Raw genomic sequence first — 15,455 nt, 5'->3', positions numbered from 1 at the left:
CTTTTGCGACAGAGCTCTCATTGCTACTTCACGAGGACATTAGTCTGCATCTTATACCTGTCCCACTACAGCAGAACCAACTGGAAACCATCACCCGCCGCTCTTTCTAATCAAACCTGCCTGTTTTTCTCGTTCTTTTCTCTTGCATCCTGGGGCACATGTGACCTGTCACATCCAGGAAAACTAATTAGCAACCTCTTTCCCAGAACTTTCTTTTACTTTCGATTTAAAGGCTCCTTCGCAAATCAAAACTCCTGGTGTTTTGCAAAGTACAATTATTATCACAGCAGGAGGCTATTCAGCCCCATAAACCTATTGCACGGGGACAGAATGAGACCATTCAGCCCCTTGGGCCTGTTAAACAGGAACAGGGGGACCTGCTTGTCTCCAAAAGAACGTCTTGCCAGGGGTTTGGGCAGTAATATGTCAGAGCAGGTTAATCTGAAAAGAGATATAAAGAAAGCAAGTGTTTATTCAGCGTGAAACCTTTATCCCACTCATTGATACAACTGATTGATTTCTTCACTTGTGATTATCGATCACGTGATCTGATCATTGACGCTATTGGCACTGAACGATCTGGTTGCTTTTGGTAACCAGCCACAGCTGTCCCAGGTCTGTTGTCACATGTTGGAATGTATGCCCCTGGATGTTGATGTGGGTCCACACTGTCCCAATGGGATTTAGGGGAGTGATCCCATCTCTGCAAAACAAGGACTCAGGTTGAACAACGTTGTTTCAATATTCTCCCGGCCAGGCTCCCATCAGTTAACTCCTCAGCTTGTAAAAACTCTGCTGCCCCCCACACCTGAACTTCCCCACTGACCCATCACCTCACCCGAGCTCTGTGCTCGCTGGCCCCACTTCCCCAGTCTGGCAATGATCAATGTTTAGATTGCTGATACTTTATTTTAAATGCCTCATAGTCCTCCCAACTGGCCCATCACAATAACATCCTCCAACACTACAACCCTCCAAGATTTCTGCACCCCTCCAATTCCAGCCTCTTGAACATCCCCAGTTCCAATAATCCGCCATTGGTGGGAGTGTCTTCAGCTGCCTGGACCCAAGTACTGGAATTCCCACCTTAAACATCGCCAACCCTCCTCCTGACCAACCCTTGTGATCACCTGTATCCATATTTTCTGCTGCTGGTCAGTGTCTCATCTTCTAACACCCCTTTTGAGACTGTGGGAATCGTTTCTCAAATACAGGCATGATATAAATGTGAGTGTTTAGTCAGAGCAGCCTGGAACTGTACCTGCGAAAGAGTTGCCCGGCTGAGTTAACACCATACACACTGCCATCTGTCCCGACCTCAATCATCGAGAGTCCTCCAGGGATGTGTTGCCATGTTGTTCCAACACAATTATTTGGGGACACATTATTTCGGAAATAGATGCCATCTCCTGAATTGACACCCCAGCACCCTTGCGGCCCACAAGAATAGTATTTGAGTTTGCCATCCAACTTGTTGTACTGTGGGCTGTTGTAAGTGGCAGCAGAAATCGTTGCCCCTTGTTGGACACAGTAGATATCATCATTCATGTTAACACCACCCACAAAGCGATCTCCGCCGGCATCGATCTGTTTGAGCAGACCTGTGGAAAAAGAGAAGAAATCGGAGTTCAATTCAGAAAGCAGAGCTGTTCTCCTTGGAGATTTGAAGGTTTGGGGCTGGAGAAGGTTCCAGTGATAGGGAGGGGGTGAGGTGATGATGAGGGGAGCTCTCATTCAGGAGATTCTCTGATGGAGTGAGTGAGGGGCTTTGACCTCCTGACAACCCAAGAGGAAATGAAACTATATTCCAGTCAGATTGGAACCAACTCCGGAAACCATCTTGTATTGATGTTCCTCTCCCCGAGCAATGTTTACTCAACACAAAATAACATTTGATTAGAAATCTCAAAATGGAAACAATTATTAAACAAGAATAAAGTCTCCATAGCCTGAATTTTACACTCGTCAGGTTGACTCACTCAACCGGCCCTGAGGCGGGAGTGAAACGCGTTTCCGCCCGTGATCGGCTATGGACCGGGATTTTACACTTGCTGGGAAAGGTGTCAGGAGGGTTGATGCACGATAAATCACACGGGAGGCTGGATGTACCCGGGAAATAAAGGCTTTTATTACCAACAATAACGGAGCTACTATATACAATATACAATCCCAGACTAAAGGGTCACCAGGCAGAGCAGTGACCTTTATACCTCTCCTGGAAGGCGGAGCCAACTGGAGTGTACCATAGGACTATATTAACAGGTAGAACAGCCCAACCCTAACCCCAACAGTAACATATCTACAGACTCATAGTGCTGGCCAAACCATGGCTCAGCACTCCTGGTGGTAACCAACAATGGTTCACCACAAGGGTGGGCGTGGAGAGAAGGAAGGCTGTGAGCTGCTGCTTCTAATCTGCCCCCTCAGGGGGACAGGCGATGCGGAGCTGCCTCAGGGAGCGGCAGACCTGGACAGAACCAATTAGGATAGAGAAACCCCGCAAAGGGTGTTCTGGCAGCGCAATCAGACACAAATCCCAGTCCCCAGACACCTTTCCCAACTTTATTCCAGCCCTGGAATTTCATCCCGCCTTGGATCGAGTATTCAGCTCAAATGTCGAGGCCGCCTGGACAATCGCCCAAGCACCGGACAATTCTGCTCCATCTTTGACCTTTCACTGGATCCAGCTTTCAGAGTCAGAGTTACTTACCAGCCATCAATACCCAGGATCCACCCACCATTCTGTACACAGCGTAATTCTCATCGACTCCCCAGACCCCAGCTGGGCCCACAGTCACATGGGAAAGGGTTCCGGGGACAATGTCCCACTTCTCTTCGTTTCTGCTGTAAACCGTTCCCTTTTCATCCACTCCGAACACTTGTCCATTGCCGGCATCGATCTGCTTCAGGTTTCCGTCTATCTGGCGGCAGACCATGTCTGGAAGAGAGAAACAAATGTCAGCCATGTTCAGTTTAGGATTGCAAAGACATTGGCAGTACAGAAATCGTCCATTCGGCCCATCTGCTCCATGGTGGTCTTTATATCCCTCACGAACCTCCTCCCACACCTTCTCCATCTCGCCCCAGTCAACGTATCCATCTATTCCTTCCACCATCATGCATTTATGCAGATTCCCCTTTTTAAGCTATTTATGCACTCACTTCAGCCATTCCCGGTGGGAGTGAGTTCCACATACTCACCACTCTCTGGGGAAAGAGGTTTCTCTTGAATTCCCCATTGCATTTGTCGATGGCTCTCAGATCTAATCCCAGCCACAAATGGAAACATATCTGCCTTTCCTTTTGCTTCCATCGCTCTTCGAGGCAACTGCCTGAAGCTGAGATGAAGCATTCGCAACTGTGTTGTTGTGAGCCACAAGCACAGTCGGATTGCAACTGGAAGAACAATTTATACACGAGGGGTAATGCCCTTGGAGCCCAGGTTCGAATCGCACCGTGGCAGGTGGTGAAATGTGAATTGATTCAATAATATGGAATTTAAAATCTGATGATGGCCATGAAACCATGGTCGATTGACGTAAAAACACATCTGGTTCACTGTTCCCCTTGGAGAATTAAATTTACCATCCATACCTGCTCTGATCTACAGGTAAGAGTTTTAACAACACCAGGTTAAAGTCCAACAGGTTTATTTGGTAGCAAGTGCCATTCGCTTTCGGAGCACTGCTCCTTCGTCAGATGGAGTGGATATCTGCTCTCAAACAGGGCATACAGAGACACAAAATCAAGTTACAGAATACTGATTAGAATGCAAATCTTACAACTAATCAGGTCTTAAATATACAGACAATGTGAGTGGAGGGAGAATTAAGCACAGGTTAAAGAGATGTGTATTGTCTCCAGACAGGACAGTCAGTGAGATTCTGCAGGTCCAGGCAAGCTGTGGGGGTTACCGATAGTGTGACATGAACCCAACATCCCGGTTTAGGCCGTCCTCATGTGTGCAGAACTTGGCAATCAGTTTCTGCTCAGCGACTCTGCGCTGTTATGTGTCATGAAGGCCGCCTTGGAGAACGCTTACCCGAAGATCAGAGGCTGAATGCCCGTGACCACTGTAGTGCTCCCCCACAGGAAGAGCACAGTCTTGCCTGGTGATTGTCGAGCGGTGTTCATTCATCCATTGTCGCAGCGTCTGCATGGTTTCCCCAATGTACCATGCCTCGAGACATCCTTTCCTTCAGCGTGTCAGGTAGACTACGTTGGCCGAGTTGCAAGAGTAGGTACCGTGTACCTGGTAGATGGTGTTCTCACGTGAGATGATCCGGCACGTCTTGCAGAGGTTGCTGTGGCAGGGTTGTGTGATCTTGTGGTCACTGTTCTCCTGAAGGCTGGGTAGTTTGCTGTGGACAATGGTCTGTTTGAGGTTCTGCGGTTGTTTAGGGGCAAGAAGTGGGGGTGTGGGGATGGCCTTGGTGAGATGTTCATCTTCATCAATGACATGTTGAAGGTTCCGGAGGAGATTCCGTAGGTACGGCTGATATTTTTCTCATCCCCATTCTCCTGCCTTTTCCCCATAACCCCTGATCCCCTTATTAATCAACCAATCTATCTCTGTGTAAAAGACAGTCAACAAATTGGCCTCCACAGCTTTCTGCGGCGAAGAGTTCCACAGATTCACCACTCTCTGGCTGAAAAAATTCGTCCTCATCTCTGTTTTAAAGAATTGTTCTTTAATCTGAGGTTGTGCCCTCTCGTTCTAGTTTTTCCTACTGGTGGAAACATCCTCTCCACGTCCACTCTATCCTTGCAGTATCTTGTAAGTTTCAATAAGATCCCCCCTCTAAACCCATCCTTCTAAACTCCAACGAGTACAGACCCAGAGTCCTTGACCGTTCCTCATACGACAAGCTCTTCATTCCAGGGATCATTCTTGAGAACCTCCTCTGGACCCTTTTCAAGGCCAGCACATCCTTCCTTAGATGCGGGGCCCAAAACTGCTCACAATACTCCACATGGGGTCTGACCAGAGTCTTATACAGCACCTGCTCTTCTATACGAGTCCTCTTCACATGAATGCTGACATGGCATTTGCCTTCCTAACTGTCGACTGAACCTGAATGTTAATCTGAATAGAAAATGTTGAACAGGTCTCCCAAGTCCCTTTGTGCTTTTGATCTCCTGAGCATTTCCCCATTTAGATAACAGATTCTGCCTCCATTCCTCCTTCAAGTGTCCATCATCTCAAACTTGTCCACATTGTCTTCCATCTGCCACTTCTTTGTCCACTTTCCGAGACTGTCCATTCCTTCTGCAGCCCCCCGCTTCCTCAATTCTACCTGTCCCACTGCGTATCTTTGTATCATCTGAAAACTTAGCAGCAGTGCCTTCAGTTCCTTCTTCCAAATCGTTCCTGTATATTGTTGTGGTCTCAGCACCGATACCTGAGGCACACCTCTAGGCACCAGCTGCCATCCTGAAAGATACCCCTTTATCCCCACTCTCTGCCTTCTGCCAGTCATCCAATCCTCCATCCATATCCAGATCCGGTTGTTTGGCCTTGTTGATCGACAGTGGTTGTTTATTTTCAAAATCTCACTCTTCTTTCCAAATCCCTGCATGTCCTCACTTCTGCCCTGTCTCCATAATCCCTGAAACTTCGAGAAGACTTTGAGCTCTCTGCCATCTCGAGTTCTACTGAGAGAGTTGTCCACATTCACAGCAGCCTTCCTTTCGAATAGAAATTAAACCGAGGTTCCATCCAGCCGTGTTACTGAAACTCACGCTGAATATATCACGGATCATTTCCCAGAATCAATTCTGCTCTTGTCAAAGCTCGGTCCTGAAACACTGAGCACCGAGTCGGTGATACATAAATGGGTTTGAGGGAAAATCTGGGGTGCTGCCAGGGGGAACTGCCACTCAGAGATTGAATCATCATTAGCTTAACCGTGTTCGATGTGGCTTAGTTTGTAGAGCTTCTGGTCCAGGAGTTACGGGTTCAAAACTCACTTGAGAACTTGTCAGGATTAGTTAGAATCAAAGAAACATAGAATCCCCACAGTGCAGAAGGAGTCCATTCATCCCATCAAGCCTGTACCGACAACAATCACTCACAGGCTCTGTCACCATAACCACCATATTATCCTACTAATCCCCCTGAAACTGAAGGACAGTTTAATGCTCAAACAACCTAAAGGGCACATCTTCGGAATGTGGGAGCAAACTGGAGCACCCGGAGGAAACCCACACAGACACGGGGAGAATGTGCAGTCTCGCACAGATGGTGACCCGAGGCCAGAAATGAAGCCAGGTCCCTTGCACAGTGAAGCGGCAGTGCCAAGCACTGTGCCACCGTGCCGCCCATTAGTTGTGCAATATTTAATTCTTTCTGGGCTGGCATTCAACATTTCATTACTCCAGTTGTGCTGTCGCCATGGCTGCAGTTATTGCAATGTACGATCATGAATTTTAGTGTGCAGCATTTGGCTTAACATATTCAAATTCTTTATTTCTTAGTTATTACGTTCATTATGCTTCAAAGAAAATAGGTACACATAAGTATCGAGGTTTTAAGGACTTATTTAATATTAAGTCTTAGAACGTTTAAAATTTAGATTGTTTAAATGTGCAAATTTGCTGCTTCAGTTTAGCTTCTTTGACTTGCTCTCAAGGTTCATCGCTGTTAATGTATCATGGGAACACCACCACCTGGAAATTCCCCTTGGAGTCACTCACCATCCTGACTTGGAATTATATCAGCCGTTTAAATATGTCAGAAGGCTCACCAGCACCTTCTCAAGGGCAACTCGAGATGCAGGTTGGGTTCGAGGTCAGCCTGACGACCTCAAGATGGGTGTGGGAGTAGACTTGGTGGAAGATCATTCTGCATGTCCCACCACTGACCCCGGAGATAGAGGAAAAAGAATAATTTCCTGTCTGCCATTTTTAAGCCCCTCACAATTGTGCATATCTCAATTAGGTCACCCCTTACCCTCCTCCGTTCGAAGGAAAACAACCCTTACCTATCCAATCTGTCTTCTTTCTGCAATTTGCAAGCCCTGGCATTCTCCTTTTAAATCTCCTCCGCACTTTCTACAGAGCAATGATGTCCTATCTGTAATGTAATGAACAGAACTGTTTTTTTAATTTTTATTCCAATTCAATCAAATCAAGTCCAATTCAGAGTCTCAACAAGTTGAGACATTCCCGATCCAAGCTGACAAGACAGGGCTCTCACCTCCTGTCTTGGGCTTGATCTCCATGATCCAAGCTGATTAGAGTCGGCATTGCTCCTCCTCCAAGGCTTGATCTCATTTGCATCTTAGCCAAAAGGCCGAGATGCCGCTTTTAAAAATTGCTTCAAATGAAGTTCAAATGTAACCTAATGACTTCAACCAAGCACAGCATGTCGATACTACACTTGATCTTAGCCAAAAGGCCGAGAAGCGAGTGGCTAAAACTCCAGCTGTGACTTATCAGTGTAAGGAGTCTAACAACACCAGGTTTAAGTCCAACAGGTTTATTTGGTAGTAAATGCCACGAGCTTTTGGAGCACTGCTTTAGATGGAGTGGACATCTGCTCTCAAACAGGGCACAGAGACACAAAATCAAGTTACAGAATACTGATGAAATGCAAATGTCTAGAATGCAAATTTCCACATCATGACCTAATCAGTGTTACATGCAGTTCCATCATTATGTCCCTGGTTAGTATTCAACTCCTCCCTCAGTAAAAGAAACCTTTCCATATCGTTCTTGACAAAGTTATCCTTCTGTCCTGCCATTTTCAAGGACCTGTGGACATGCAATCCACGGCATCCAATTCAAATGAATGCCTGGCTGTTCAAATGAATGCCTGGCTAAAGGACTGGTCCAGGAGGGAGGGCTTTATTTTCATAGACCAATGGGTGGTTTTCAGGAGAGGATGGCACCTGTACAAGAGGGAGGGGTCACAACTAAGTTGGAAGGGCACAAATATCCTGGCTGGGAGCTTTGCTAGTGCAGTTCGGGGGGGTTTAAACTAGTATGGCAGGGGGGTGGGGATCAAACTATTAGGTCTATAAGTGTGGTGGCTGGGGACGAGCTTGGGGCTGGGACAAGGCTGGCAAAGAAGAAGAGCACTCTGGGGGAGGACGACCTCACTGAGCCTGGGGGTCTGGAGTGCTTATACTTCAATGCAAGGAGCGTAGCAGGTAAAACAGACGAACATGGGGCCTTAATGCGCACGAGGAATTTGGATGTGGTTGCGGTGACAGAGACTTGGTTGAAAGAGGGACAGGACTGGCAGCTGAATATTCCAGGGTACAAGTGTTTTAGGCGAGACAGAGGAGGGGCCAAAAGAGGTGGGGGAGTAGCGGTATTGGTTGGAGAGCATATTACAGCGGTGCAGAGGGAGGACAATTCGGAGGAGTCGTCTAGCGAGTCACTCTGGGTGGAGCTTAGAAACAGGAAAGGCGCAGTCACTATGTTGGGGGTGTACTACAGGCCCCCCAACAGCCCAAGGGAAGTGGAAGAATGGATATGTCAGGAGATACTGGATAGGTGCAGGAAATATAGGGTTGTTGTAGTGGGAGACTTCAATTTCCCTGGTATAGACTGGAAATCGCTGAGGGCAGGGACTCTTGATGGGGAGGAATTTGTAAAATGTGTACAGGAGGGTTCGTTGGAACAATATGTGGACAGCCCAACTAGAGAGGGGGCTATACTGGACCTGGTACTGGGGAATGAGCCCGGTCAGGTCTTCAAAGTTTTGGTTGGGGAACATGTGGCAAATAGTGACCACAATTCTGTTAGCTTTAGGATAGTGATGGAAAAGGATGAGTGGTGTCCCAAGGGTAAGGTGTTGGATTGGGGGAAGGCTAACTTTATTGGGATCAGGCAGAAATTGGCAGCTCTTGATTGGGAGAGGCTGTTTGAGGGTAAATCCACATCTGGTATGTGGCAGTCTTTTAAGGGACGGTTGTTAGGGCTACAGGACAAGCATGTGCCTGTAAAAAAGAAGGATAGGAAGGGTAGGATTAGAGAACCGTGGATAACCAGGGAAATTGAGGGACTGGTCAAAAGGAAAAGAGAGGCGTATGTTAGGTCCAAGCAGCTAAAAACGGAGGGAGCTCTGGAGGAGTACAATGAAAGTAGGAAAATACTCAAACGGGGAATTAGAAGAGCAAAAAGGGGTCACGAAATGTTCTTGGCAGACAGGATTAAGGAGAATCCCAAGGCATTTTATTCATACGTTAGGAACAAAAGGGTTGTTAGGGAAAAAATCGGACCTCTCAGGGACAAAAGTGGGGACTTATGCTTGGAGCCCAAAGAAGTAGGGAAGATCCTAAATGAATACTTTGCGTCGGTATTCACAAAGGAGAGGGATGTGTTGACTGGGAGTGTCTCGGAGGGGAGTGTTGAACCGTTGGAGAAAATCTCCATTACAAAGGAGGAAGTGTTAGGTTTGTTAGAGAATATAAAGACTGACAAATCCCCAGGGCCTGATGGAATCTATCCAAGGCTGCTCAGGGAGACGAGAGGTGAAATCGTTGGGCCTCTGACGCAAATCTTTGTCTCGTCACTGGACGCAGGTGAGGTCCCAGAGGACTGGAGGATAGCCAATGTGATCCCGTTATTTAAGAAGGGTCGGAAGGATAACCCGGGTAATTATAGGCCGGTGAGCTTGACGTCCGTGGTGGGGAAGTTGTTGGAGAAGATTCTTAGAGATAGGATGTATGCGCATTTAGAAAGGAATAAACTCATTAACGATAGTCAACATGGTTTTGTGAGAGGGAGGTCATGCCTCACTAACCTGGTGGTGTTTATTGAAGAAGTGACCAAAATGGTTGACGAAGGAAGGGCCGTGGATGTTGTCTATATGGACTTTAGTAAAGCGTTTGACAAAGTCCCTCATGGTAGGCTAGTGAAAAAGGTTGGATCCCATGGGATAAAGGGGGAGGTGGCTAGATGGGTGGAGAACTGGCTTGGTCATAGAAGACAGAGGGTGGTAGTGGAAGGGTCGTTTTCCGGCTGGAGGCCTGTGACTAGTGGTGTACCGCAGGGCTCTGTATTGGGACCTCTGCTGTTTGTGATTTATATAAATGATCTGGAAGAAGGAGTAACTGGGGTGATCAGTAAGTTTGCGGACGACACAAAACTGGCAGGACTTGCAGATAGTGAGGAACATTGTCAGAGGCTACAGAAGGATATAGATAGGCTGGAAATTTGGGCAAGGAAATGGCAGATGGAGTTCAATCCTGATAAATGCGAAGTGATGCATTTTGGTGGGAATAATGTAAGGAGGAGCTACACGATAAATGGAAGAATCATAAAGGGTGTAGAGACGCAGAGGGACCTGGGTGTGCAAGTCCACAGATCTTTGAAGGTGACGTCACAGGTGGAGAAGGTGGTGAAGAAGGCATATGGCATGCTTGCCTTTATAGGACGGGGCATAGAGTATAAGAGTTGGGGTCTGATGTTGCAGATGTATAGAACGTTGGTTCGGCCGCATTTGGAATACTGCGTCCAGTTCTGGTCGCCACACTACCAGAAGGACGTGGAGGCTTTGGAGAGAGTACAGAGGAGGTTTACCAGGATGTTGCCTGGTATGGAGGGGCTTGGTTATGAGGAGAGATTGGGGAAACTGGGGTTGTTCTCCTTGGAAAGACGGAGGATGAGGGGAGACTTAATAGAGGTGTATAAAATTATGAAAGGCATAGATAGGGTGAACGGTGGGAAGCTTTTCCTCGGGTCGGTGGTGACGTTCACGAGGGGTCATAGGTTCAAGGTGAAGGGGGGGAGGTTTAACACAGATATCAGAAGGACATATTTCACACAGAGGGTCGTGGGGGCCTGGAATGTGTTGCCGGGCAAGGTGGTGGAGGCGGACACACTGGGAACGTTTAAGACTTATCTGGACAGCTATATGAATGGAGTGGGAATGGAGGGATACAAAAGAGTGGTCTAGTTTGGACCAGGGAGCGGCGCGGGCTAATTGTTCCTTGTTTCTCGTTTCAAGGCTTCATTCTATGATCATCTTGCTGGTGCCAGTACAGAGCGAGACTGCGGATAGTTGGGAACCTGTCTCGGGGGCAGGGAATTCATATGGTGTTCGTGGAAGTGGAAATGACTAGGGTTGGGAAGCATTTTCCGATCAGGGCCATTGTGATCTCCTGGACTCGTTTCGATCGCCTCAGGGGGTCGGAGAGGAATTTCCCAGATTTTTTTTTTCCCCATATTGGCCCTGGGGTTTTTCACTCTGGGTTTTCGCCTCTCCCTGGAGATCACATGGTCTGGAATGGGGGGGTGGGGGTGAGTTAATAGGTTGTAATGAACAAAGCATCGTAGCTGTGAGGGACAGCTCGGTGGATAGGATATTGGTATGTAGATAGGCTGGAAAAATGGGCGGGGATCCTGGATTCAGGATTCAATCCTGGACCGGGGAGCGGCGCGGGCTTGGAGGGCCGAAGGGCCTGTTCCTGTGCTGTATTGTTCTTTGTTCTTTGTCTCTGACTTTTTCAACTCTCCCTGAGTATCCCTCTTGTTTTCCTTCTCCAAATGCAATATTTCACACTTTTCCGAGTCGAATCCCATTTGCCATTTATCTCCACACTCACCACAAACAAATCATTGGAAACATTCTGCAGACAATGACTATCCTCTTCACTACCAACCACCCGGCCAATTCTTTGCTAGTTTCCCAATCCTGCTTTGGTTTTGTGAACAAAACACAGGAGAGGGGACAGAGAGTTTGCAACAAGTCTGCCTTTCACTTACCACTCCGAACCACTGGGAAACAAATGAAAGCCAGCAGGGAAGTTAACGGAAAGTATTTCATTTCCACTGCTGTCTCTAATTACTGTCTGAATGGTAAATGTGTTCGACTCTCTACTCCACCGTCACTCACAGCTCTTCTCTGCTGATCTGAAAGAGGTGGGGAGATCTTATCACCATTTAAGTCTTGATTTGTATCAAATGATTTGCATAATACTTTGATCTGAAAAAGCTGCGGAATCATATGTCACTTTGCATGTCTTTGTATCCAATCATTGATTTAGAAAACACTGATGGGAAGGGGAATCATGTTTCACAATTTGATGATGTGGAGATGCCGGCGTTGGACTGGGGTGAACTGTCACAACACCAGATTAAAGTCCAACAGGTTAATTTGGTAGCAAATACCAAATAAATATTTGCTACCAAATAAACCTGTTGGACTTTAACCTGGTGTTGTGAGACTTCTTACTGTGTTCACATTTTTATTACAGGTTTCGACAGAATATGCTGAATTCTTCAAGTTGCTGTTTTTGCTGAATACTAATATCTACATTTGGTGCCAATGTCTCTGGATCCTTCCCTCACACTCCTCTATTCTTGCCTCTGACCCTCTCTTCATTTGGTGTATTCACAATGCCCGCTGGCCTCCCCCTGTCTGACTCGAAACATTGTTCTCAGCAAAGGCCTCGTTCACTCCCACCTCAATGAATTTTCAACCCAGCACAAAGCTGACTTCTTCTCCTGGAGCCTTCAGCTCCATGTCCATTTCATTGGGCATGCTTCCTATGTTCGCTCAGTGGACTGTTCTCACTCATTCCTTATATACATCGTCCAGCTGGGCTCCTCCCTCAGGGCGGCGCGGTGGCAGGGACCAGGGTTCGATTCCTTGCTTGGCTCACTGTCAGTGCGGAGCCTGCACATTCTTCCCATGTCTGCAGAGGTTTCCTCCGGTTGCTCTGGTTTCCTCCCACTGTCTGAAAGCATTTTGGTTCGATGCACTGCCAATTCTGAATTGTCCCTTAATCTACCCAAACAGGTCCTGGAGTGTGGCAATTAGAGGATTTTCACAGTAACTTCACTGCCAAGTTAATGTAAGCCGACTTGTGACACGAACAAATAAACTTTGAACTTAGAGTTAGGTTTTAATTCTTCTCATTTTTTATTTGGGTAACTGTTGCGATAAACCAGTCACAACGATTTGTCGTTTATGATTGAAATCTCATTTTTGGATGTTTCCCAGTGCAGGACAATTGCCACGAGGATGCTTGCAATTTTTGGTGTCTGTCCCTTTAAGGGTCGGTCCGCAGAGGAGGATCACATGACCCGGGGGAACCCATCAGTTTCAAGGGTGGGGTATTCACCTTACTGAGCCTGGCCTTGTCCATTGAGCCATATTGGCAGCTGATTGCAGCCGTGTGGCAAACCTCTATGTCCGGAAACTGGTGAAGAAACATTATTTTGCACTTCGAACTATCTCCATGTGAAATCTTACTAACTGTCCTGGCTTGAGACAATTCACACCTGATTATCCCTCTCTCCACTGGCATAGCCTGCACCTGTAAAGGCTTGATTACCTGTTATGACTCGCATTCCAACCATTATCTTGCGTTTGAGTCTGTGTCCATATGTGCCCTGTTTGTGAACCCAACTCTCCATTCACCTGATGAAGGAGCAGCGCTCTGAAAGCTCCTGCTACCAAATAAATCTGTTGGACTTTACCCTTGTGTTGTGAGAACTCTTACGAAGAGAATCAAAGATGGCAGCGGAGGGGTGGCAGAAGATGTGTGTGGGGAGATGGGCACAGTCTCAGGATAAGAGTTCTGAGGACTGAGATGTTCCATCATTGAATATTTTTAAGACTGGAATAGACCGGATTTTGACCTCTGGAGAATTAAGAGATATGCAGCGGGGGCGATAATAGAAGTCATAGAAACCCTACAGTGCAGAAAGAGGCCATTCGGCCCATCGAGTCTGCACCGACCTCAATCCCACCCAGGCCCTACCCCCATATCCCCTCGCTAATCCCTTTAACCGATGCATCTCAGGACACTAAGGGGCAATTTTAGCATGGCCAATCAACCTACCCCGCACATCTTTGGACTGAGTGGGGAAACCGGAGCACCCGGAGGAAACCCACGCAGACACGAGGAGAATGTGCAAACTCCACACAGACAATGACCCAAGCCGGGAATCGAACACAGGTCCCTGGAGCTGTGAAGCAGCAGTGCTAACCACTGTGCTACCATGCCACCCGATAAGTTGGAGGTGAAAGCTAGGGTCAGCCGTTATCAAATTGAATGGTGGGGCAGGCTCTGGGGGATTTTTACAGTAACTTTATTGCCGTGTTAATGTAACCCTAATTGTGACACTAATAATTTTTTAAAAAACAGGCACAACAAGATCCCATTTGCCCCACGCCTGCACCTGCATTACCTGTCAGAGCTCTCGGTCACAGTCACTTTCTTACCCTGAAACCCTCACACGGGCGGCATGGTGGCACAGTGGTTAGCACTGCTGCCTCACAGTGCCAGGGATCTGGGTTCAATTCCGGCTTCGGATCACTGCCTGTGCAGAGATTGATGTGGAGATGCCGGCGTTGGACTGGGGTAAACACAGTAAGGAGTCTAACAACACCAGGTTAAAGTCCTGTAAGTGGACACAAATTTCTGTGATTCCTTAGATTAAATATTTCTTAGAATAAAATCAAATAAATGAAACAGGACAAAACAGCACCCAGGCACAAAAGTGTGAACAGACAAGTAGGTCTTTTAAAAAGCAGAAACAAGGCAGACAAAGGGACTCAGGAACTCACATTAGCATAACCTTCCATTTAATTAAATTGGCTCCAAGGATATCAGGAAGCCCTTATCAAACAGAAGGTCTCCTAGACATGAAAGACTTCCTGATAAAACACCTACTGTATAAGAAACCCCAGAGATCTCAGACAATTATCACCTCCCTAGACTGGGCAATCACCAGACTTAACACATCAACTCCGCACCTAAAAACCCATTAAACAGGATGACCATATCAGAAAACCATAAACAAACCATTGACACATCAACCACAGAATGGTCAGAGTCAAATACTGTAAACAAAACATTAACATTTGAATCATACAAAGTATCAAAGTTCGAGTATAACTAGCCCATTGCGGCGGGCTTTCAGAGTGCTTTCGGGACAGTACTGTCTGTATGTCCTGATTGCACCTCCGTCGACGTTAATAAAGCTGTACCGCTGTTGAACCTGACTCTGAGTCCGAAGTGGTCGTGTTCGCCCACTCGCGCTAACAGTCCAACAGGTTTATTTGGTCGCTACCAAATAAACCTTTTGGACTTTAACCTGGTGTTGTTAGACTCCTTACTGTGCGGAGATTGCACATTCTCCCCGTGTCTGTGTGGGTTTCCTCCGGGTGCTCCGGTTTCCTCCCACAGTCTGAAATATCTGCTGGTTATGTGAATTGGTCATGCTAAATATACCCTCACATCAGGGGATTAGCCAGGTAAATATGCGGGGTTACGGGAATAGGGCCTAGGTGGGATTGTGGTCAGTGCAGACTCGATGGGCCAAATGGCCTCCTTCTGCACTGCAGGGATTGTATGGAATTTATGTGCAGCTGGACACACTGATTTCTGGTTTGTCACACCCCATTGAAACATTTACTCAAAGTCAGCTGGCCTTCAAGGCTGGTTAAACACTCACCGTAGAGCTTTGTTCCAAAGAGGGCCGTTTGCATT

General features: G+C 47.1%; 1 protein-coding gene and 1 non-coding gene across 2 annotated transcripts; both read right to left on the bottom strand.

The window, feature by feature from the left end:
- Positions 1 to 454: 454 nt before the first annotated feature.
- LOC144508378 (fish-egg lectin-like) lies at positions 455 to 11,901 on the bottom strand. The gene is made up of 4 exons (XM_078236246.1): positions 11,719 to 11,901; positions 2,711 to 2,938; positions 1,262 to 1,601; positions 455 to 703 (listed from the first exon to the last, which is right to left on the bottom strand). The coding sequence occupies exons 1-4, from the start codon at positions 11,777 to 11,779 to the stop codon at positions 562 to 564; spliced, it is 771 nt and encodes a 256-aa protein (XP_078092372.1). The 5' UTR covers positions 11,780 to 11,901; the 3' UTR covers positions 455 to 561.
- LOC144508804 (U2 spliceosomal RNA) lies at positions 7,213 to 7,411 on the bottom strand. Its single transcript, XR_013500353.1, has one exon. It is a non-coding gene; the product is annotated as a U2 spliceosomal RNA (small nuclear RNA).
- Positions 11,902 to 15,455: the final 3,554 nt, after the last annotated feature.

Source organism: Mustelus asterias, chromosome 20 (genome assembly GCF_964213995.1).
Source record: "Mustelus asterias chromosome 20, sMusAst1.hap1.1, whole genome shotgun sequence".
In the NCBI taxonomy this organism is placed as follows: Eukaryota; Metazoa; Chordata; class Chondrichthyes; order Carcharhiniformes; family Triakidae; genus Mustelus; species Mustelus asterias.
This window is presented reverse-complemented; position numbering and strand designations above follow the sequence as displayed.